The sequence below is a fragment of the Eptatretus burgeri genome, chromosome 8 (assembly GCF_056783735.1).
Source record: "Eptatretus burgeri isolate ZD-2024b chromosome 8, Ebu_testis_v1, whole genome shotgun sequence".
NCBI classification, from domain to species: Eukaryota; Metazoa; Chordata; class Myxini; order Myxiniformes; family Myxinidae; genus Eptatretus; species Eptatretus burgeri.
Window position 1 is genome coordinate 1,190,291 of NC_140968.1, and position 26,088 is coordinate 1,216,378.

The 26,088-nt window shown below is 45.8% G+C and overlaps 1 protein-coding gene across 7 annotated transcripts in view; it reads right to left on the bottom strand.

Annotated features, from left to right (window-relative positions):
- RBM33 (RNA binding motif protein 33) overlaps positions 1-25,166 on the bottom strand; it is a 138,744-nt gene extending 113,578 nt beyond the window's left edge. For 4 of the 7 annotated variants that reach the window (XM_085890543.1, XM_085890544.1, XM_085890542.1 and 1 more), the window contains exons 1-3: positions 24,922-25,164; positions 16,727-16,825; positions 13,452-13,488 (exon numbers count right to left, since the gene is read on the bottom strand). In XM_085890543.1, coding sequence (XP_085746669.1) covers positions 13,452-13,488; positions 16,727-16,806 — 117 coding nt within the window. In that variant the 5' untranslated portion in view covers positions 16,807-16,825; positions 24,922-25,164. Of the gene's footprint in view, positions 1-13,451; positions 13,489-16,726; positions 16,826-24,921 lie in introns of all 7 variants that reach the window. The other 3 variants (XM_085890546.1, XM_085890545.1, XM_085890548.1) reach the window with 2 other exon arrangements.
- Positions 25,167-26,088: the final 922 nt, after the last annotated feature.

Here is a 26,088-nt window from a genome sequence, read left to right on the forward strand (position 1 = left end):
TCGACTGGAGGGTCCAATAAAGAACTCTGGGTTTCTTTTCTTTTTGTGTGTGTGTCTGCGTGTGGGCCCGTCTTGTAAGTAGAACTGAGTAAGTGTTTTTGCTGATTGTAAATATTTCCCTGATTGCATATTCACGTCAAGTCTTGCGTTTGTCTTTATTTTACTGTTAATAAATTTATTAGAAATGTTCCCAATCCGTTTCTGTCCCTTCTTACATTGGTCGAGCATGGTCTGGGTCTGAGTATAGGCTGGTTTTCATTCCCGATAATCAGTTCATTCCAGCCAGTACGGCTTTGGCAGTTTCAGCTCGGCTGCACCCGAAAAGGAGTTGGTAGTTGGAACTTACCGCAGTCGGTAGAGTGACCCGGTTCGAGCAAGACGTGCCAAGGGCGTGGTTTCCCCGGTAGTCGAAATCGCGAAGTTACTTAGGTAAATTGGTTTTAGACAAACAGACCCTATGCTACGCAGTTGAGATATTGGCGACCACGGTCGGTTCATCGACCCGCCAGCTCATGGAATTATCCGGAGCGACGGCCTACAATTCCAGGGAGTCTGGTTGGAGACGGCGTAACCTCCCCCACCTAGCAGTCGTTCTAACCACCGACCCCCGGCCCACAATACATATATATAATACCCGCATAGAAGTTGTGGACCTGATATGCCATGCATGTCCTGACCTACATTTTTCAGATTGTGACCTCATCAACAAAAAACATCTTTTTGATCATAATTCATGTAATTTTCCTTCAATTTTAATGATGTTGACTTTTATGGACAGATGATAGATGGCGACATATTTTCTTAATTTACACTATCCCAAAATGTTGATAGTCAAGGTCATATGGTGGTCCGAACAAAATATGGCCATCACTGGATAACGAGCCAAAGGTAAGTAAGTTGCAGGTGATCACCAAAGGTAAGCCACACCAAGTCAGGGGAGGGTTACCTTTGACGATCACTTTGTGATCGTAGATATCTAGTCTTATTTGAGCTGGCAAAGGAACAAATCTAGGAATATGGTTCAGAGATAAGCACACAACCGAGACCAAAAATAATAAATATCCCCGTGGGAGTTATAAAGCAGTTATTTCCCAAACAGACAGGGTGAAAATGAGAGATGATGGGAAAAGGGCCATGGCCCCCTTCCTGAACCGGTATGGTCACGGGGAGCACAACTCAAGTTAACGGCACGGTCCTTACGTTTCATGAAGCTTAGTCTGGATCTGGCCGCCAGTTTCTGAGAAGATTTTAAAATAAATTACCGGAATTTAAGGTAAAACCCCAATTTTCAGCCTCTTATACCAGCCGATTCGGACGGGGAGCACAATTCCATGAGATCTAACTGTTCTGATGTATCGTAACAAATTTGTGAGGGAATTTTTTTTTTCCATGCGTTTAAATCGAGGATACATATGTTGATGGTTGAAAAGCTATAGAATCATGATTTTCAACATGTCCATTATGATTCTGATGTGCAGGTAGTGGACATAAAATGGAAACACTAATGGAAAGTCACTTAATAGGGAGTTGGGCCACCACGTGCGACCAGTACGGCCTGTATGTACCATGGCATAGAGTCCATCAGTGTCTGGAATTCGGGAGGAGGGATGCGGCACGATTCTTCCACAAAAAAGTCAATCAACTCACACCAGCTTCATGGAGGTGGAAAGCGCCGTCTCAAGCATCGTTCGAGAATATCCCATAAATGCTTGATTGGGTTCAGACCTGGTGACTGACAAGGCCATGACATATGAATAACATCAGTTTCATGCTCATCAAACCAATGGGGGACCACACGTGTTCTGTGGATGGGGGCATTGTCATTCCACCTGGCCTGAATCCAAATTGATAATCGGACATCAAGCCATTGGAGAAGAAAGATTTAATGTTGGAAGCGATGATGGATTCCATAACCTTGCTGATGATTGGGAGCAGGCTGATTGGTCTGCAGTTGCAGGAATCTGTTTTTGCAATTTTTTTATGCAAAGCGGTGATGTTTGCTGATTTTCAAGCAGATGGCTGATGACCTTGAGCAAATGAGAGGGTGAAAAGAACAGAGAGAGGGTGAGCAAGAGCAGAGGAGCAGGTTTTTAGGACACGTGGGCTGATGCCATTTGGACTGGTTGCAGAATCAGAGTCGAGATTTGACAGCAAGCTCTCCACCTTGTCAGGAGAAAAGGACACAAAGTCCAGGAGCAGCTGGGAGCAACTGGGTCAGGTGGGTGCTGAAAGCGATGGGTTTGGGACACAAGATTTAAAAGCAAGCACAGAGCTTAGGCATTCAGCCTTTTCTGTGCAGTGTCAGCTGTGCAGCCATTTCAGGTCAGGGAGGGGATAGAGGGGGAACATACACCAGAAATATTTAACTCGATGTCACAAGGATTTAGAGGGAGACAGGTTGGAGAGTTCAGACTTGAGATTAGAAAGATGTTGTATCCTGGCTCTCCTGAGGGTAGACACACAATTGTTCCGAGCTTTGTGGAGAGAGAGGAGAGAGGAGAGAGGAGAGAGGAGAGAGGAGAGAGGAGAGAGGAGAGAGGAGAGAGGAGAGAGGAGAGAACAAATTTCTTTGAAAAAATTCCCAGGATGAGTTGATGTGAGAGAAAGTCGAAATGGGAGACCAGTCTTGAAGTTTGATGGCTGATTGAAGTCCCTGCCACTCAGCCTGGGTGAAATGCCAGACTCGTCAGCGCTGAGGTGGCTCTCTGAGAAAGGCCAGAGAGATGACCATTTTAACAAGCATATGGTCAGATGAACCGATTGGAGCAAAAGAAGAACAGCACACATTTGCAGGGAAATTGGTCAAATCCAAATCTAGAAGAGATGAAGTACCGTTGACTGAGATCAGGGTTGGGAAATTGACCGATTGAGTCAGTCCCAATGAGTCGCAGAAGTACTTTGCTGAAGTGCCATGACAGGTGAGAGAGGTACCCATACCCAACCAACTGGCATAACTTAAATCACCACATACAAGAAAGAGTGATGGGATGAGTGGATAGAAGTTGGTCCATGTTTTTGGTACGCGAGGTGTGAATTGAGTCACCACTGTTTGGTGGATGGTACAACACATATAAACAAGAGGTGGGAGCGGAGGGGCAGCTGTAGCCAAAGGTACTCCTGGGAGTGTCGTGGAGTGAGGAATAGAGTTTTTGATAAAGAGAGCAACTCAGCCGCCAGGACGACGCTCGGTTCTATCATACCGGAGGAAGGAGTAACCAGGGAGAGATACCAAGGAGTCAGAGATGTCTTGATGAAAGTTTCTGTTAAGTAGATTACGTCTGGTTTGTCAGTGGCAACCTGTATGGAGAGATCTGTCAGGTTTGAGCGAAGGCCTTGGATGTCTGAGGTCCATACCATTAAGGAAAAAGGAAGGGAGGAGGTGATGGCTACAGGAGAGGGGAGGGCAAGATCAGGAAAGACAGGGAGAGGTTGAGAGAGAGCTGTTAACAGTGAGAAGTAGTTTGCAGAAGAGCAAGGGGAGGGCAGGATGAGGGGAGGAGGGCAAAAGGCTAGGTGGTGATGGGATGAGGCACAGTGGGGAGTAATATGAGACGGGGCAGAGGGAAGTTGAAGATTGGAGGTGGAGGAATGGGTTGGAAGAGAGCAGTTGGAGGAAGGAGGCAGCTTTGTGGATGTGAGAGGGGGAAACATTGAAAAGGTGGAGTCAAGAGAGAGATTTGAGGGAATAGGCTGAGGGGAGAGATTTTTGAGTGAGAAAGGTATGGGGGGAGCTTTTGAGAAAGGTGAGGGGGGACTTTGGAGAGGGAAGAGAATTAAGTTTGCTTTGAGGAAGGAAGAGGCAGCTGATTTGAGAGGAAGGGGTGAGAGGGAAGCTTTGAGAGGGAGGGAGACGATGAGAGAAGACACGGCCATGGTGGAGGAGGGAGAGAGTGGGGAGAGGGGAAGGATGAGTCTGGGTAGTGGACCAGTGGTATGGTGAAGATGAGAACAGGTGCAGGGAGGAACAAGATTTGAGAGGGTGGGAAGAGTGGGATGGGTGATAAGAGGAAAGGAAGAGCATGAGGGAGACGTTGAGGGGTGTAGATCGACTGATTGAGAGAGTGAGATATCTGTTAGGTTGGAACAGAGCCCGCGGACATTTGAACACCACATGGTTTGGGACACCAGAGGAGGAGCTGTTAGTGTAGCGGAGGACAGTGGAGAGGTGCGAAGAGAGGAGGCGGGATGAGGGGCAAGATGGGAGGGGTAAGGATGGGATATAACAGGGGAGGAGTTAAGAGGTGGTAGATTTGAGGAGGTGGAGTGAATTGGAAAGAGAAAGGAGGTTTTGGAAGGAAGAAGCTTTGAGGGGAGGTGGAGGAGGGGAAGGGGGAAGGAAGTGATGGAATGGGGGAGGGAGGTTGTGAAGGGGAGGGCACATGTCATGGGACGCTGGTAAGGGATAGGGTAGGTAGAATACAGGCAAGTCGGAGGAGAGGAGGGAACAGACAGGGAAAGGTTTGACACTGAAGATGGACAAAAAGGATTGATGGAATATGAACAGCCATTGAAAACTGGGGTTCTTGAGATTTTCAAGTGAGAGATACGTTTAAAAACGTTCGATGAGCGATGGAATAATGGCAAGTTAAGAGAATGGAGAGAGGAAGAGCTGTAAGAGTTGGAATTTTTAGAGACGGAATGTTTGAAAGATCAATTTGAAATCACCCTTTTTAAGAGGAAGAAGAGGAGTGAATTCAATGGAATAAAGAGTTCCACATGGGTGAAAGAGGAAGTTGAAACATTTTAAAGCACCGTTTTTGCTTTTGTTGTTTGTTTGCTTGTTTTTTAAGGTTAGGCAAGAGAGGGGTGGAGTAAAGAAAAACGTCTGAAGAAGAGATTGTGAAGGTGTATGGTGAATACCTTCACGATCAAAGTGGGAATTGAAAGGTGGATTGGCAAAATGGAGAAGGAGGAGGGGGAGGGGGAGGAGGAAAAGGAAGTCAAGTGGTCACGGAAGGGGTAAGTGAGGAAGGGAAATATGTATTTATTTATTATATTTTAAGACATTAAACAGAAGGTATAACTGGGAGGAATTGAAAGAGTGGTAAAGGGGTGTGGTGAAAATAGAAAGCTGAAGGCAATAGTGAGAAAAGACCATAAAAACAATCGTACACACAAACGAGGGGGAAAAAAAAAAACAATCGTGCACACAAACAAGGAAAAGGTTAGGCCTCAAAGAACCCAATATGAAAAATCCGACGAATACTCACAAATTGGTAAAAATGTTAAAACAAAACCGAACTAAAAACACACAGTAAACACAAAGACAACAAAATAACAATAAAAACGCAACAGAAAACGACGGAGAAAACTTATCTTTGAGAAGGTCGGAGGAGACGATGAAAACACAAACGAAGCTCAAGAACCGGAACCAGAATTTAAAGTCTTAACAACTCCCCCCTGACAAAATGACTTGCATCGTTTGGGATGTCTACCATCATGGATGTTGGGAATGACATGTCAGGATGTCCACCATCAGGTACATGTGGGGTTAAACTGCCAATATTATGAACGTCGTGGTCCAAAGCAGCAAGAGCGGTGTTTTTCGGTGCCAAGGTTTTCTTATCACAGACTTCTGGAGACATTGATAAACCTAGCTCCCCAAGTGGGATATTGGCCTTGTCAACATAACTGCATAATAGGCATGAATCACTCAGACGAATTGACAAGGGCTTCCATGTACTTCAGCAAAGATGCACAGTTGTGGTCATCTGGATGCTGTGAACGGACTTGTCATCTCTGTACCTTACACTGTACTTCAAAATGAAGTTCAGGAGATATGGATTCCTTGGGGGTAAACTGTATGCGAATGAGTGTTGAGGACGGGATCAGAGTTTCCTCTGGGCAATGGTCATTGGTCCTGAGCTCGCTGAATAAGATATTTTAATGAGATTCATTCCGCCATACTGTATGGGCGAGGTTGTGGCGGGGTTTGTAGACAGCTGTAACCCTCTCTGTCACAAGACCTAGTTGATACAACAATATCTCAAACGTGTCAGTTGGAGGCCCAGCGGTGACTTTTCAGAAATCTGCAGAAAATCCTCTTCACCAAGAAATATCAATCTTAGTCTTTGTTGTGTTTGTGAGTGACTTGCAAGTGAAGAATCCATCGATAGTTCCTCATGCAGAAACCAACAATGATGGGCGATATAGAAGCAACATTTTCAAATCTCTGTTGAAAGGTTTTCTTCATCATGCGGGTGCGGACCTGAGGAAGACGCGGCATCACTTCAGCCATCACTCGAGCAGTTTGAGTATTTCTTCTTCAGAGAGATTATCTTGCACAGGAACAAAGAATACAACAGTGGGATGGGCCCCTCCTGGTGCATCGTGAAAAAGACCAATTGGAACTGACAGCTGTAATTTATCAACAAATCTATGTCATTGGACACTTGACATGAATGGAGATTGTAAGCGTTTGCTTTCTTCAAATAAAACTAGCCATTGTAGGCCGGCGTCTGACAGCAGCATCAGGCGTCGATTATCATTCTGCACTTCAAATGTTACAGATGTGTGATGGTCAACTGTGACATGCTCCGATACATCTCGAGTTGGGTGCTCCATTTATTTTGCAGTTTTGTTTAAAGTTCCAGCGCAGTATTCAGGTAAGAGTTGTCTGAATGAAGAAGTGGGGGTGACAGGATGGCCTAGGGGTACGCACATTTGCCTCCAAGCTATCTAGCATAGGTTTGAATCCCGACCCAGGTATAAACTGTCAGTCAGCCATCGTCCTTGGGTTCACTGGCAGGACGATTCATCAACGTGTTGCCGTCCCTCAGATGGAAGTCAAACGGGCGTTCTATCCGCCAACATTCGTTGGTGGATGCTAAAGATCCGTTGGTGTCCTTCACAAAGAGTAGGCAAGCTATGGCTAGCACCATGGCCAAATTCCAAATTCCTACTCTAACCAGCAGGGGGCAATGCATCAGCAGCACAGCTGTACCCTCAGAGTTGATTCTACCCCACATCCTTGTACTGCATATAAATGAAGAAGAAGAAGAATGAAGACAATCCCCAAGATTTTTAATGTGAATCTGGATTACAACCCACTCACTGTGAGGTGGATACAGTTGGTTTTCAGGAAAGATTGCACAGCACCTCTGCACAACGTTTGAGTGTGGTACTGACATCTGTTGGGGATTTATTCTCTTCCCTTTGATGTCATTATATCCCTTGAATTTAGAAAATATCGGAGGAATTGGCAGTACACAATTATTTTCCAGTGAGGCAGAGTGAAACATAACATAGGACATTACACAGAACCTGCAAAAACATGAAGAACTAGAGGGGGAGCACTCAGGAGAGTGCAAAACCTCCGCCACCAATACTGCTGGGTCACTCAAGTGAACCTTATATCTTATCCATTAAATATGATGTCAACAGTGCTGACAGAGTTATAGTTCTTTTCTCCAACATTCTTTTGGGGGGGGTTGGAAATCACTTAAAACATGTAGAAATGCAAAAAAAAAGAAATCTAAATTTTGTTGAAAAAAAAGTTGCAAAAATTTTTTTTTCTCTAACAATTTTTTTTGGGGGGGGGGTGGGAAATCACTGAAAACATAGAAATGCAAAAAAAAATAATTTTTTTCTAATAATTTTTGGGGGGGTTGGAAATCACTTAAAATATGTAGAAATGCAAAAAAAAAAAATTTTCTCTTACAATTTTTTTGGGGGGAGGCGGTTGGAAATCACTTAAAACATGCAGAAATGCAAAAAAAAAAATTCTCCTAATTTTTTTTTTTGGGGGGGGGGGACAAAGTCCAAAATCTAATGGCATGATCCTTGGACCATACATAACCCCCTCCCCCCCACCAAGTTTCGTCGAAATCCGTTGAGGAGTTTTTCCGTAATACTGTTCACAAACAAACAGGCAGTCATAGACTGGTACGAAATCGTCAACTTGACCTCTGACCTTGTCTAATAAAAGCTGTCTCTCGAGAAGGTAGCGACGCAAACCAGAAGTTTCTACGATGATTCTGTACCAAAGCATCATAAATCGAATGTTTGACCTCACAGTGACCTTGGCCTTTGACCGATTTTGACCAAAATCTAATCAGCGCTAGCCATCACCCTCCTGAATCACGTGGTCTAATTTGACATTGGTAGCTTCTTCCGTTCGCGAGTTATAACTTTTTTTTGGATGTTTGACCTCACTGTGACCTTGACCTTTGACCGATTTTGACCAAAATCTAATCAGCACTAGCCATCACCCTCCTGAATCACGTGGTGTAATTTGACATTGGTTGCTTCTTCTGTTCTCGAGTTATCGTGCCTAAAAACAAACAAACAAACAAACAAACAAACAAACATACAAACAGAAACGGAAGTCATCAATATACTTACGAAATCTTTAGATTTCGTAAGTAACAAACACGGCACTTGGTGGAGTGCATACGTCCACCAGGCTGAACAATTCAAGTTTTCTATCCCACTGGTAGGCCAGATCTGGATCCGGACCTGAACCAAAATTGAATCGTCTTGTTCTTGTCACCGACTCAATTCATCCACCAAGTTTTGACATAATCCGTCCACAACTTTTCATGTAATAATAAAAACAAGTAATAAACAGACAAGTCTGTTTTGACAAGACAAGGCAATAATCAAACAAACAGTTAGGGGTGCAAACATCATCTTCGGTGCCATAGGTAACTAGCTGGGGTACCCGGCATTGCCCATTGCTGTTCTAATTCAGTTAGCACTTTGAAGAAATCAAGTTTATTTTCTATTTTTGGTGGGGGCCCAAAACACTTTCCTACACCCACTAAGAAATGGGGTTGGGGATTATCTTACATATTATTTCCGAGTTTGTGGTTTCGTGTTGCGCTATCTTCGACTTTGTTCTGCGGGCGAGTAACGTGATATTCGGCTTGCATTATCTCAAAGACCATATGAGGTGCATGGTACAAAAAAAAGTAAATAAAATGGTTCTGAAACAGTGAAATCGTATTCCACATTACTGCATTAAAGTAAAATTACTACTGATACTCTGCATCAGTTCCTTTCTCAAACACACCCACCCCAACATGTCGCGCAGAGCATGGGTTATGCTAGTTAAATATTCCCTTTCACATAGCTACAAAGGCATTGGCACCAGAGTGATATATATATATATATATATATATATATATATATATATATATATATATATATATATATATATATATATATATATAGATATATATATATATATATATATATATATATATATATATATATATATATATATATATATATATATATATATATATATTGTTGCGGATTCGCGCCTGTCGGCGTGCGAACGGCCACGTAACTCGAATCGCGGCACGTCGCCCACCGGACGGACAATCCAGTCGTGACCCTCTCGGACTAACGCCGGGAACCAGTCACGGGTGGACCTTTCGGTCTCACCGCGATCGAGCCAATCGGCCCCCGCATGGGATAGGGTTGCTCGCCAAATTCGACCTACCTAAGTACCCACACGGAGGGTAGACCGGGCGATCGCACCTCGCCGCAGGTCGACTTCGGACACGGGCCACTTAAGCGACCCGTTCCGTACTATCGGGATAACCGAGCGGTGTTATTCGTCGGCCTCGACGGTTCGATTAATTATCGGGCGTCTTAGCCCACGACCAACCCTTTACGTGAAGCAAGATGGGGATTCAATGAAAGAAATGACGAAGCGAAACGGGAAAACAGTTCAACAATAAGCACATTTATTTCGCGATGAACGGAAAGCACACATATACAATTCCACCAAAAGCACATGTAAAAGAAGAAGACAAAAAGCAAATGCAACAATGCAGATCTATCCGACTACCGGGCACACGGCAACACTTATACAATTTTACTTCACAGACGGCGCCGACAACACATATTCCCAAAGCAAAAGAAAAGAGAACCACCCTCCAGGATGAGGGGGGTAGGCGGGCCTGGGGCCGAGACCGTGTCGGGCCTACCCGTCTGATGATGAGACACGAAGTGGCGGTGGTGCCTCAACTCCGCGGGCCTCGCGGACAGTGTCTGGTAGGGGGTGGGAAGGGGGCCCCCTTTTGTCGCACTATCTCAGCGCGGGGGGAAACAGGAGGGGGTTGCTGATGCTCGGGGAAAGGGGGATTTCACAAAATCTCGGGTCCCGCGACGAGCGTCTCCACCACGACCTCGGTCGCGCCGCCGGCCTCTCCCTCCGCAGTTCCCCGAATCCGACGCGAGCACCCCCTCAACCGCCTTCGCCGCCGCCACCTCTCCACAGCTTCGTCCGATCGCCCTCTCCGTCTCCTCCCTTGACTCGTCCCAACTCTTCACTGGCTCCGCGAACTCCCAACTGCGAACTGCTAACTGCGAACTGCCCACTGCGAACTGCCCTCTTCTGACGAACGCAGTCGTTTTTATAAGCCCCGTGGCTTCGCTCTTTTTACCCTTGACCCTCTGCCTCCGACCCTTCACCTCTCTTGCTGGCTCCCCATTGGCCCGAGGAAAAGTGGGCGTGAATGCTTTTTGATCCATGAATTTGCATATAGCGACCGCCCTCCAACGCCCTGGAGGCGGGGCCAAACCGCCCCTCGCTCACCAATTGGACAGAACAAAGGTGGGCGTGAGTCGTTTTTGATCCGTTTTTCTGCGGAAAGTACGTGATATTTTTGAACACGCTGCTCGGTGCGCGCCCCACACGAGTCCAGCATCGGTGCCCACGAGTGGCGCGAGATGACGGTGATGCGATGGTGGCGAGTTGTGACGGTAAAGGTCGTGGCGGTTGTGGTGAAGCGGCGTTGTGGTTGGTGGTTGTTGTTGTTGTGAAGCGGCGTTGTGGTTGGTGGTTGTTGTTGTGATGGCTGTTGAGACGTGGTTGGTGGTGGTAATAATGGCGGCTGGTCCAAAATAAAGATAGTAAAAGAAAAACGGCTATCCTGAAGAGTCGCAGCCCGCATGAATGACATTTATTCCCTCTAGACAACGGGTTTGGGCCTAACTACACATATACTTACCGAGATATCTCACCTAAGGGACCTGAATGGTGGTTTGCGAATTTGGTCAACCACAACAATATATATAATTTTAAATTTTTTTTATCCAATTAAATATTTTTGTTGTTGCCTAAAACACTCAACACACTCACTGATTAACCTCTGAAAGTTTGACGAAGATCCATTCGGCCATGTCTGAAAAACTGAGCTGGTGACACGCACGCGTACACACGGACGTACGCACGCACACCTCTCTTTTATAGCACAGATACACACACACACACACACACACACCTCTTATCGTTATCTATAAATATTTTCAAGTGTTTGTGTGTTTTTTGTGTACTTGTTTGTGTGTTTGTTTGTTTCTATGTCAGTCTTTCAAAGCTGAACCATAGCTCCTAAAGGTTCCAAATTTTGGGTGTAGGTCCTTCATAATGTGGGCAAGGTTCTTAGCCACCATATGTTGGCCTTCGCGTCCATTTTGAGGCCACAAAGGGCTGCTATAAAGTATATATTGGGATGTGGGGTCAGGTAGTGATGCCGCCGGCCCACAGGCAAAAGGCAACCACCATGAGGCCAATAAACTCCATAGCTTTTCAATGTCCAACATGTCCCGAAACCAGCTCCGGGAGAAGCTCACCAAGCTGGGCAGAGCCGAGTACCGGGTAGCCCCTCTAATAGAAGATAACGTGTGGAATGGATAGAATTTAAAGACAATGATTTATGGACTGGAACATGTAAAGTTCTCAAAAATTTGACCACAGAAAGGGCAGCTGAATATAGAATTTTTTTAAGGCAACATAAAAATTTGGAGGGAAGTCAAAAGGATGCAATTTTGTCCATTGTACACCAAATTTAGTGTATATTGTGGGAGGGGAGTCAAGATTTCTGAATTCAGATGTAACATACTTTATTCATCTATTGGGCCCATACTCTGTGCAGAGCATTTCTGCTGCCTGAGCAGTCTCCTTGGCTATTGGGTACAATCCTGGATGGGTCGCCACTCCAACACAGGATACCAGCAAGCTGGCACTCATTTTGCCGACCTCGGAAGGATGACAGGCAGAGTCAACCCCACCTGGCATTAATTCACAACCGAGTGGGATTTGAACTCAGGATCCTCAGATCCCAAGCCCCCCACCCGAACCATTAAGCCAACACCAGGCATATATACTTTATGGTTGTCCCCTTTCTAATTTTAAACAATGCCGATGAGGTCATGCAGATCGACATGAGATAGCATCCTTCAGCTTCTGCTGTTGTGTTCAGGAAATTGTATCCATGTTCTTCAAACAAGTCAACAGAGTTCCAAAAACATTTCATCTACTTTGTTGATGTGAACAGCTGACATTCCAGCACTGCAAATACACATTGAAAGAGTAATGTGGGACTTGTTTAGAAACTTGTAACATTGATGGCACAAAATATCACATGCTTGTCAAAGTAAATTATCTCACAAGTCCATCCCGTTAACTTTAATTTATGTTTGAAAAATGGTGAAGGAATTCCCCATGAAAAAAGTTACATAAAATTTGGATACTGGTTGCATGGTATAAATGGGCCTATCCAAGGCCGATATACCATCGACCCAAACCAACAAATTGGTCTGGAAGGCACACAGAGGACAGAGAAAATGAAAAAAACAAAATCTTGCAATTTTTCTTACTTTGAAACCAAACTGGCTTAAAATCATTTACGAGAATATCTTAAACCTATGTTCATACAACGGTTCAGATAGTTTTACATCCATGATGCCTTTTCGTTGTTTTTTTAACATGGCAGCCATTTTTCACGACACGTATGGTATGAAAAATACAAACTTCATGTGATTGATATCCTGGGGCACTTGGCTACCACATCGCCACTTTAATAACGCACAAACCGAACACCAAATATATTCACGGCAGCGATGACTTCTGTCGTCGGGTCTGTAATGTCTCTCCAGGGTCCATTTTACAATTGTGAAAAAGAGACCAATGATGTGTTGGCAGGTGGATTGCGCAACGTTTTAAAATGTCTGGAAAATTCCCCGACTCCTGAACTGAAATGGACCATCACGGATCCTCTCCGGTGAAAACACAACGGTCAATGATGGCACTAAGTATTTTGATGCTGATCGCTTAACAGACATAAAATGACCGCCCAGAAGCCGTCCCTCTATGACGGTCATCGGCAGAATCCAGAAATGGTCGGAAACTATCAAAATCGCCATGGCACATTAAAAAAAGAACAAAAAAAAAACCTGTGGTCGGCAGTAATTTCCGGGATATTTTTTTTTGGTGGGGGTTGGTTACCCAAAACTCAGCATTTTCTTTTTATGTCTGATTGAGCTACCCTGCCATCATCCCTCAGCAGACTATGGGTTCTTCCACAAAGGCACGAACTAAGCTTCTGATATGTTATGTGATCAGGCTTACTCAAGCTGATGAGTCACAAGCACATTCATGGGACAGTATTCATTTGATTGGAAAAAAAAAATTTAAACATCAACAGGAAGCAACTTACAGTTCCACCAAATTCATCTTCACTTAGGAGATCATCGCTGTAAAAAATAAAAAAGACAAAAGGAGGAAAAACAAAATGCTAAAAGTGAATAAAGTGAAACACAAAATGAATTCATCAATAGGTGAAACTTTCAAGTCAACTAGCGCTAAACAATACACATCGACAAAGAGAAGAGCGGGACCCTCACCACACCATGAACCCCAGGATCTTTAAAATATATATATATATATTTTTTTTTTTAATCGGAAACTACCAAAACCGGAAACTACCAAATCGCAAAATAAATTCTGCCCCAGGGAAACTACCCCAGGGTCTATTAATTATTATTATTTTAATCATAAACCAACGAAATCGGAAACTACCGAATCGCAAAAGGAATTCACCAATCAGTGCAACTTTACAACTCTTAAGTTAACCAGCGAATAATCCATCCGTGCAGATGTAATTATTCCCCGAGAATTAAATGGACGGCATAATTACCTGAGAATTGGTGTATTTTAGTATGACTATTAACCCCTTGCTTGAAGAGCGAACGGCGCTATACAATACACATGTACAAAGAGGGGATTGGGACCCTCACCATACCCTGAAACCAAGGGATAATGAAATTGCTTTTTTTTTTTTTAAATCGCCAAAAACTTTATTGTGCAAACCCCACCAGTTTTCCACCAAGTATAACCACCAGTTTTCAACTCATTCCATCCAGCGGTTCAGGAATGCATAGAAGTCAAACAAACAAATGAAAAATCACTCAAAGTGACACTTGGCGGAATGGAACAGCACTCGGTGGAGCACATACAACCGCCAGGCTCAACAGTTTACATTTTGTTTCCCACTGATAGGTCGGATCTGAATCCGGACCTTAACCAAAATCGAATCGGCTTGTTCTTGTCACCTCACTAACTCATCCACCTCGTTTTGTCATAACTCATCCACAATTTTTTGAGATATCATGCCATACATAGTTTTTTTCTCTTTCTCCCACGAGTGAAGAATCACTTAAAAATTATACTAGTAGTCGGATCCAGATATGGATCTTCACCAAAATCTATTCAGTTTGGCCTTGTCACACACCCAACCTGTTCACAAAATTTCATCTGGATCGTCCACAACTCTTTGAGATACCCTGCACACAAACAAAGAAACAGACAAACAAACAGACAAACAGATGCAGAAAGGGATGAAAACATAACCTCCTTCACCTTCGGTGGCGAAGGTAAAAAATGTTTTCAGTCATTACAAAGCAATGAATCGCCACATCACGGCAGAATAGGTAAGAGGAAGGTACGCACGCACACTTGCTCTAAGCTGTCTAACCTGGGTTCAAATACCGACCCAGCTATAAACTGTCGTCCCGGTGTTTCACAGGCAGGGTCATTCATCAATGTGTGTGCTGTCTTTCAGATGGACGTTAAACTGGACGTCACATCTGCCGGAATCCCACCCCTCCCCCTCCTCACTCTCCCACCCCTCTCTCACCTCCTCATCCCCATCCGCATCCCCAACCCCCCCATCCGCATCCCCAACCCCCCCCCCCCCCCCCCTCCTCCCCCATCCCTACTCCACCACCTCTCCCTCTGTTAAGGGGACTGTTAAGGACTGACGGTTTCATTTTGAATTTAAAACGGCTTCCACAGAGCGTAGCATGTATTAATCAGATCCGCAGTGAGCCGACCGGGGATGTGCAAAGGTTGCTGCATGTGCGCGCATGCATGCAAGCAAGCAAACCTTTGCCAGGTTGCTCGCATGGGTTTTAAATGCTCCCACCCCATTTTATATAGAACACAGTGGTTAAAAAGAAAATGTTGCTGTTTGGGAGTGTTTTATTGGCATAACATTCCCCTCCCCTCACGCTGCCTTCCCTTCCCCTCTCCATCCCACATGGACATCTCCAGGTGGTCTCTGTGCTGTATTAACGTACCCCATTTCGTTCAATCCTGTACAACTCGACCGCCCCTCCCCGCCCCCCCCCTCTCCACAAGTCCCACGACCAAACGCAAGTACAGAACCCCCTCCCCTCAAACTGATCTCTTCCCAAACCCCCTCCATCTCCCAGCATCCTTCACACTCACACCCCCCTCCCAGAGTGTTTCCCAACGTTAGGTGAGGCGTCGCTCTCCCCGCACCACCCTACATTGCTCTTCCCCCCTTCCTAGCTCCCCCATTCCTCACCCAAACCTCGCTCCCCCATTCCTCACCCAAACCTCGCTCCCCCTTCCTCACCCAAACCTCGCTCCCCTTCCTCACCCAAACCTCGCTCCCCTTCCTCACCCAAACCTCGCTCACCCTTCCTCACTCGCCTTCCTCACACAAACCTCGCTCCCCCTTCCTCACCCACTCCTCGCTCCCCCTTCCTCACACAAATCAATATCTATCTCTCTCTCTCTCTCTCTCTCTCTCTCTCTCTCTCTCTCTCTCTCTCTCTCTCTCTCTCTCTCTCTCTCTCTCTCTCTCTCTCTCTCTCTCTCTCTCTCTCTCTCTCTCTCTCTCTCTCTCTCTCTCTCTCTCTCTCTCTCTCTCTCTCTCTCTCTCTCTCTCTATATATATATATATATATATATATAACTCCCTCTCACCCCCCCCACCCTTAATATTGCAATCAACAAAGCGATGGGTTGTATTTGCTCGTTTGAAATTAAAAAAAAAATAAACAAGAACAGCACTCTTCGGCAACCAATATGCCTTCGGCCACATTATTCCATCATTACACATAGTTGTACCAAGTTTGATTGAAAATCCCTTTACCTGTTCTCAAGCATCACATGATCTCTGACCTTTAACCTCTTGACCCCAAAATGAATCAGCTAATCTTTAAATCACCATACCTACTTGTATCAAGTTTGGTCAGAATCCAATCACTGGTTCACAAGTTAGTGTGGTAACAGAATTTTTACCTAACATGACCTCTGACCCTTCAAATCTTGATTCCAAAATCTAATCTTTGCATCATTATACAAAGTTATTGTGGTAACAAAAACCTATCACGGATGGACAGACGCATGGCGGGACAGTTAAACGGACAACTCCAAAACATAATGCCTCTGGCGACTTCGTCGGTAGATTGTACGGGTACTACTGTTTTTGTGGTCACCCTGTACAAGGGATAAGGAACTTTTCCGAAGCAAGGGAGTCGAAACTTCGAAACAAGCTTGAATTTCATAAAACCTGAGTGTGCGTCACTAATCGTGCACCAAATAAAATAAATAAAAACTTTGTCCCTTGGCAACAAACTCGTGTAAGTGAAATGTAGTTTTGTACGGACACGGTGAACATACCTTTCCCAGCCATCCTTCGTAGTTCTGCGCCGCCGGAATCGTTCGCCACCTGAGTTGTTCACACGATATTCCTCAGACATGGTGACCTGCTCACTTTCACTGAAACACCACAAACCCCCATCACGTCATGATACTATATGAGCGTTCATCTAACATGACCAAAATAAATCCGTTTCATTCCGATTCAACCAAGTTCACAGGTCATTTAAAACTAACCAGCCATATTGACTCCTTGAGCAAATCTATTTCCAAGGCATTGTGAAAAAGGTTTTTTTTTTACTTTTTGCGAGATATTAAATGCTGTATGCAATCATTGTGATAGAATCTTTAACAATATGAAAACATAAATACATGTTACTCTGGTAAAGCCAATTACACCAAGTGCAGGACAAATAATGACTCAAAACTGATAACCTGGCAGAGCAAGCTCGTACTATATTGGATGGTGTGTTCGGTACGTGAGATATTCAGCGATCATTCGACATCAACTGCTCGTTGCAAAGTTTGTTTAAATTACCTCTCATTAATGGATCCGATATCCTCTTCACACTCGTATTACCAAAGCAGCCGGTCATACTCACTATCGACCGGGCTTGCCATGCTCATTTATGTTAAAAAATGAATAACAAGAAAATTAGACGCAGATGGAGGCCATCCGACGCAGGTGGACGCCAATATGCCCCCGATCTGAGACTACCTTCCAGCCATGCCAATATACCTGCACCCCTCTAACTCAAACCCACCAGTCTTGCCAATATCCCTGTACCCATCTATCTCAATCCACCAACCAGTCCTGTGAATATCCCTGCACCCATCTATCTCTGATGCTTCTTGGTCCCTATCTAATTCCAATTGAAATGTATCGACAGAGACATGACAGAAGTAAATATACACCTTAAATTTCTTCATTTCATCTGAATAACACAGTTTTACTCAGTGATTTGTACTAATATTCAACTATTTATTTACAGAAACGAGTTGCTGGGTCTTGTATGATAATTAACTACGCCTCAAACCCAAGGAGCACAGAAACTTTCTGATTTTCAAAGAGGACGAATTGTTGGCCATTTGGAAAGTGGAGTCAGCCAGCATCAGATAGCTCAGAACCTTGGAATTCCACTTTCTACGGTCAATCGGGTGATTGTGCAATTCACCAGCGAAGGCAAGGATTCCACAGCTTCCTGTTCTGGTCGATCTCTGCCCTCAGAAAGGTGTCTTCGAGCTGTCAAGCGGTCCATTGAGAAAACTCCCCATTGCAAGGCAGCAGATGTTACAGAGGAGGTCCAAGTTAGCTCAAGCACTGCCGTGCGGTACCTTCATCAACTAGGCTACTATGGGAGAGCAGCTCTGAGAAAACCTCTTCTTAGACCAGCCAACATTCAAAGAGAAAGAAGTGGGCTGACGAGATGGCCACCAGACCCTTGGAGTTTTGGCAAACTGTCATTTTTTCAGATGAGTCCCAATTTGCTCAATTTTCTGACAGTGGACGCGTATGGGTCTGGAGACTTCCCAGTCAAGAGTTATTTTTGAACCGATTGCAGCCAACTGTCAAACACGGTGGTATTTCAGTGATGGTGTGGTGAGAAATCTGGAGCGCTGGTCGATCAGAGCTTGTGGAGTGTGTTAGCAACATCAACACTACGACACACATTTCTATCCTTGAGGATGCATATCTCCCTATCTTCTCCACTGGTCAAATGGTGAAAAACAACACTGTTCATTGAAGATGGAGCTCCATGCCACACTGCAAAAAAGACCAAAGAATGACAGGACAGAAATGGGATCAAGCCACTTCCATGGCCAAGTCAGTCTCTTGAGATGAATTCCATTGATCATCTCGAGGCCATATTGGATCGAGCTGTGCGGAAAAAAGTCCAGGAAACCAACATCACGAGCAGACTTGCTAAACCTTTTGCGTGAAGCCTGGGCAGAAATCCCACAAGAGAAAATTTCAGAACTCGTTAGTTCTATGTCTGAAAGAGTAAAAGTGTTGAAATCTGCAAATGGCAACTCTACAAAATACTAGTGTATGTATTGAAATAATTTATTGATTTAACATTTGATTTATTTTAAAATCATGGTGTCTATTTACTTCTGTCATGTCTCTGTACTGTTTATGCCCCCAGTACCTTTCCAGGGAGACCATTCCATCCATTAACTACCCTCTGAATGAAAGACCCCTACCTTACTCCCATCTTAACTCTCAGGCTATATCCCCTCCTCCTATCGTTGTCTATTCTGGTGAAGAACTCTTCCGCACATATTTTGTCTCTCCCATTATATAATGCTCTCCCACACCATAAAACCGTTGTTCATTTCAGACAGGCTTTAATGAACCTGCACGCCGCCACAGCACGTCAACAGGCTATTTGTTGTCGTCCTTCCTGCTTCATTCCCAATCACGCAAGAAATTGAGAGCTTGGAAAAAGTACACCGAAACGAGTGGTGAGTTGGGTTACGCTAGATATGCGAAAGAACAAAATCAATTACAGCAACAAAACCAGACGAGACTCAAAAATATGAAGAAATCTGTGTGAAGAACATGAGCATTAAGCCAAAGGTGTTTTGGAAGTATGCAAACAGCAAGTTGAACTGAATGTCAATGGTGGGTGATATGATGGATCGGCCTACTCAAGGAAATCATGTTGAAAATGACAAAGTGAAAACTGAACTTTTCAACAATTTCTTTACTTGTGTTTTCACAGTTGAGGACTTGCACAACTTTGCCAGAAATTGATCACAAATTCATTGGCCCAGCTTGAGAGGATGTTCAAATTACAGAAGCCAAAGTTCAAGAAAAAGCTTCGAAATTTGAAGGGATGCAAGCTTGCAGGGCCGGACTCCAGTAAACCCACGTAGCCTGAAGGAGACTGTCACTGCGATCGCCAAACTCCTGAAACTAATGCTCGGCAAGTCCCCAAAAGAAGGTAGATTACCACAAGACTGCAAAATAGCAAACATTACTCCCATACATGAGAAAGGTAGTAGAACGGTTGTAGAGAACTACCGCCCAATTTGTTTGACATCGGTGATAGGCAAGTTGATGGAAAGTCTCGTGCGTGATCTGTTAACAGAACACGTGATTATGCATAACCTATTCGCTGATAGTCAACATGGGTTTACTCCCAATAGATCATGCATCACCCAACTATCGTGTGCACTAGAGATGACTTCACTGCTAGACAAAGGGAATCCGGTCGGTGTTCTCGATCTGGACTTTCATAAAAGCATATGATGCAGTTCCACACACACACACACACGACTTCTTGACAAGGTTGCAGCATGTGGTAAAGACGGGAAGTTACTCAGATGGATTACAGAATTCTTTGCAGGGAGACAGCAGACAGTAACCATCAATGGGACAAGCTCAAGGTGGACTCCAGTGAGGAGTCGCATTCCCCAAGGGAGCATCCTTGGACCTCTGATTTTTATTGTGTTCATCAATGTCTGACCTGCCAGATCCTTGAAAACTGCATCTACATCCTTGCTGATAACAGCAAAATCTTTGGAGCAGAGACTAATATGAATCTACTTAAATCACTGAAAAATGACCTGGACAAGGGACAGAATTGATTCACCACTTGGAATTTGCCTTTAATGAGAGTACCTGCAAAGTTCTGCATGAGGAGAGGTTTAACTGAAGAAACAGCTACTACTTAAACAATAATGCATTACGGAAATTAATCAGGAAAAAGATCGAGGAATCATCATGGACAAGGAGCGAAGCTTTCACCAACACATTTCATCAACTGGTGTAATAATATGTATATATAACTAAAAAAAAACTATCATCTTGCATGTGTGTATGTATGTTCCCGAAATACAGCCAGAACGGCACACGAAAGTGCAAAATTTTTAGGGCCACCTTACTCACCATTCTCCTGTGGTGTGCAGTATCAAGTTTAGTTAAAATCGAACAACGAATCGACACCTGTGTGTCAGGTCAGGTTAGATCTGCGACCTGTTACAGGTACCATGTAAACCTGTACTAACCTGCTCTATGGTCAGGTTGTCGGCGACTAAACCGTCTCCGCCACCAGGTTTTCTGGTGAGGAGGGTGTTTGGATATGGACACCCAGCAGGATTAACAACAAAACCTGTCAAAGGGCGGAGGAGCTCCTTGCGAGCCAACGGCCATCCATATCTAATGCCCAACTGTGTCTGCGGACGTCCTCCTGCAGTTGGGTTACTTTTTATTAGGAGGTTGGTGGCAGGATTTACACTCCGGCCACCGTAAAACCCTTCATTCCGCAAAACACAAAAACGCAAAAAAATTTGAAAACCCACTCCGTGGGAGTACCTCCTGTGCAGCTTCCCTTGGCAGGGCAGCTCACCGGATGACGGGATTGGGGCAAAGCCTTCGGGACCCCCAATCTTTGATGATAGGAGGGAAACCACGGGGTAACATCCCTGGGTCAGGTTGCGGGAGAGTGTGTCAGAGTGGTGCTGAGGTGTCGTCCACCAGACGCCGGTCTCCTTGGGTTAACCTGAGGCGGTCCCTTCGGGTGGGTGCTTGGAATGTCCGATCCCTAAGAGAGGGTGATCACCTGTCTCTGTTATCATCTGAGCTCAAGCGTTTGGACATCGGGATTGCAGCACTCTCTTAGGTTCGGAGACCGGATTGCGGCGAGATAATGGTGGGTGGTTACACCTACTATTGGTCTGGTCGCTCTGATGGTTACCATACCCAAGGAGTTGCTGTAGCTGTGTCCAATAAGCTGACCCCAATGATAATTGAGTTAACACCGGTCAACGAGCGTATTATGAGATTAAGGATTCGTCACTCCTTAGGTGTCATTTCCCTGGTCTCTGTTTATGCTCTGACTGAGGCGAGTGATCTCACCGTGAAGGATGCATTCTACGCCACGCTCGAGTCTGTGGTTGATCAGTGCCCCAGACGAGATACACTTCTAGTCTTGGGGGATTTCAATGCATCGACTGGAACTGATAGGGACGGTTATGAGGTGTGTGTTGGTCCCCATGGGTCAGGAACTATGAATCAGAATAGCACTAAGTTCCTTGACTTTGCAAGAAGTCATGGACTTAGGGTGGCTGGTTCATGGTTTCAGCGCCCACAAGCTCATCGCTGGACTTGGTATTCCAACGCTGGCGGTGTGGCAAAGGAGATTGACCATGTCCTCATTGACGGTCATTGGAGGATGATCCAGAACTGCAGGGTCTACCGGAGTGCTCAGTTCCTCAATACTGACCACAGGCTTGTTGTAGCAACTCCAAAGCTGCACCTTAAATCCTGGAGAATGGTACCATCCCAGCCTCGGCTGGATGTTGGCAAGCTCAGGGATGAGAGAGTTGCTGAGGAGTTTGCGAACAGGCTGAGTGGACACTTGGGGGGTCTGGGTGCTTTGGGAGGTCCTGAAGAGTTGTGGAGTGCCTTCAAGACCACCGTCCTTGATGTTGCCGGAGAATGTCTTGGAACTCACCGCAGGGCAAAGAAGAATTTTGTCTCTCAAAGGACACTCGATACCATTGACCAGAGTCGCAGGGCCAGGCTGAATGGCAGAGATGAGCTGTTCAGGGAGCTGAGGCGTAAAACTGTACGTGCACTGAGGGTGGACAAGGAGGCCTATGTGCGAGGAATCTGTGATGGGGTAGAGCATCACCTGTGGACAGGTGATTCTCCTCCCGCTTACAGGGGAATTCGTGCATTGCATTCATCCAAGCCCATCCCTCGGAGCACTACAGTTAGAGCAGAGAGTGGTTGGCTCTTGACAAAGGAGTCTGAAGTGAAGGCCCGCTGGGCCGGTTACTTTGAGCGGTTGTACCGGGCTGATCCGCCAGCTGTCGAGTTGGACGTCGAGGGTGTTACAATCCCTGTTGCTGACCCTCAAATCAAATGTGGTCCACCTTCACTTGTGGAAACACGGGCTGCGGTGAACCAGTTGAAACGGGGCAAAGCTCCAGGTATCTGTGGCATCCATGCTGAACTTCTCAAGGCTGGTGGAAATGCTGCACTCGTGTCGTTGCATGCAGTTTTGTGCTCTGCCTGGAACACAGGCATCATCCCAACTGACTGGAAGAGGGGCGTTGTTGTTCCTCTCTGGAAAGGGAAGGGTGAGCGCCAAGACTGCAACAACTACCGAGGAGTGACGCTGCTCTCAGTGCCGGGCAAGCTCTTTGCTCGGATAATTATTGATAGGGTTCGCCACCATCTGCTTGAGCACAAGCGTCCAGAGCAGTCAGGCTTTACACCAAAGATGTCAACGATTGACCGTATCCTTGCTCTTCGTGTCCTCACCGAACGCAGACGAGGGTTTCGGCAGGGGCTGCTTGCAGCCTATGTTGATCTCTGTAAAGCGTTCAATTCAGTGAATCGGGATGTCCCATGGAGGATTCTTGGTCTTCGTGGGGTGCCACCAAAACTGATCGATCTGATGTCTGAACTCTACTCTGGTACTGAGAGTGCTGTGAAGTGTGGAGGTACCATCTCTGACTTCTTTCTAGTTGTTTCTGGAGTTCGTCAGGGGTGTGTACTTGCCCCCACACTTTTCAGCACTTGTATGGACTGGATTCTAGGGAGGATGTCGGAGAGATCAAGCTGCGGTGCATCGTTTGGGAATGTCAAGATCTCGGACCTTGATTTTGCAGATGATGCAGTCATCTTTGCAGAGACTTTAGATATCCTTTTGGGGGCCCTCGAGGTGCTGAATGAGGAGTTGGAGCCACTGGGATTATGGGTTTCTTGGGTCAAAACTAAGATCCAGGCTTTCGGTGACATCTTGGATGCTGCTGTCCTGTCTGTGTCTGTTTGTGGTGAGGATGTTGAGGTCGTGGAGAGATTCACTTACCTTGGCAGTGATATTCATGTCTCTGCTGGCTGTGAGTCAGAGGTCAATAGACGTCTTGGTCAGGCCTTGGGAGTCATGGATTCACTGGATCATGGGGTGTGGCACTGCCGGTACCTGTGCGGGAGGACAAAAGTCCGAGTCTTCAGGTCCTTGGTACTTCCAGTCTTTTTCTATGGATGCGAGACTTGGACTCTGACCAAGGATCTGAGACGGAGACTTAATTCCTTTGGTACCAGGTCTCTTCGGAGAATCCTTGGCTATCGCTGGTCGGATTTTGTGTCCAACGAGCGGTTGCTGAGCGAGACTCAGATGAGATTTGTTACCTGCATAGTCCGTGAGCGTCAGTTGCGGCTGTATGGACATGTGGCTCGTTTTCCTGACGCTGATCCTGCTCACCAGATTCTCTCAGCGAGGGAGTCTTATGAGCGGAGGAGGCCAGTGGGCCGACCACGTGCTTCGTGGTTGCAGCAGGTTGACCATCATCTCAAGGAGATGGGGATGGGCCTGGCATCTGCCTGGGGGATGGCCAGACGGAGGCCTCTGGAGTACCGGCAGAAAGTGGACGCAGCGACGCGCTGTTCTGGCACATGCTCCCATACCTGACCTGACCTGAACAACGAAAAAAATCATTAAAAAATCAATTCCCGATTCAGTTAAGTTCTATTCAGGAGAATTTGATCAATGCAAACAACCTCAGCGGTATAGTTCGCTGGAGCTATGTTTTTTTTTATCAACCGCTGTCACAACGGGAAACCACCGGGTTCACGGGTTGTCTCGTATATATGTTAAGGGATGTATGTATGTATGTATGTATGTATGTATGTATGTATGTATATATATATATATACATATATACATATATACATATATACATACATATATATATACATATACATATACATATACACATACACACACACACATACATTCACATTGACATATACAGTGTATCCATATATACAAATGAAATGATTCGTCCTTCCTGCTTCATTCGTCCTCCCCCACATCACACTGACACCTGAACGCCATTTCTTCATTATGTTAAACATGTCGATCACATCTCCTTGGAATTATCGCCTCCTTTCGAATGTGCAGTGATCAGGAAGACACAGCGACATATTCCCTCCATTCGTCACAATTTGTGTTTAATAATTCCCCGTCGTTACTATAATATACTATTTCCGTCAATACCGACAAAGTCTCAATTTCTGAAGGACTTTCGCTACTTTCATGAAGTCGAGCCGGGGTTGATTGTCGGGGCGGATATAATTTCCGGCACGAAGTGCGGTTGCGTCACGCGCAGACCCGGTCACGAAGCTATCACCACGGCGGTCTCAAACCTAGCACAAGGCCCAAGCAGCTTGATCCGAACAGAGACAGGTTCTTTACCTCGTGATGTTCAGGACCCCAGATCTTTCGGCTGGCGGACGCCCAAGAAACGGGCGCCAATCACCGCGATCATTGGTGAAGTGCGCCCAAGCACAGTCAGTAAAGCACAGCGGATGTACGCACAAGCAGAAACATGGCCTCAACCCTTAACTGACAGCTTCTTCTTCTTCATTACATTCGAGTCTCCACTCACACAGCCGTCAACAAATGTCTCAACGCACCACAGGGAGCGATGAACCCACTCCACCCCACTCTACCCACTCCACTCCACTCCAACCCCACTCAACCCACTCTACTCCACCCCAACCCCACTCCAGTCCACTCCACCCCACTCCACCCACTCTACTCCACCCCAACCCCACTCCACTCCACTCCACTCCACCCATTCCACTCCACTCCACCCCAACCCAACCCAACCTCACTCCACTCCACCACACCCCAACCCAACCCCACTCCACTCTACCCCACCCCAACCCCACTCCACTCCACCCCACCCCACTCCACTCCACCCCACCCCACTCCACTCCACCCAACCCCAACCTCAACCCCACTCCACCCCAACCCACTCCCCCCCACCCAACCCCACTCCACCCACCCCACCCAACCCCAACCTCAACCCCACTCCACCCCAACCGCACCCCAACCCCACCCCACTCCACCCCACTCCACCCCACCCCAACCTCAACCCCACTCCACCCCAACCCACTCCACCCCACCCAACCCCACTCCACTCCACTCCACTCCACCCCACCCAACCCCAACCTCAACCCCACTCCACCCCAATCCCACCACACTCCACTCCACACCACCCCAACCCCACTCCACCCCAACCCCACTCCACCCCAACCCCACTCCACTCCACCCCAACCCACTCCACCCCACCCAACCCCACTCCACCCACCCCACCCCTTCCCCATTATTGGATGGAATCATTGGATATATTCCATTTGCTTGTTCTGATGGTCATGTCTCCATTATTTACTAATGGTTATGTTCTTCATGGGATTATTATTTACTAATGTTTATGTTATTGATCGGATTATTATTTACTAATGTTTATGTTATTGATCGGATTATTATTTACTAATGTTTATGTTATTGATCGGATTATTATTTACTAATGTTTATGTTATTGATGGGATTATTATTTACTAATGTTTATGTTCT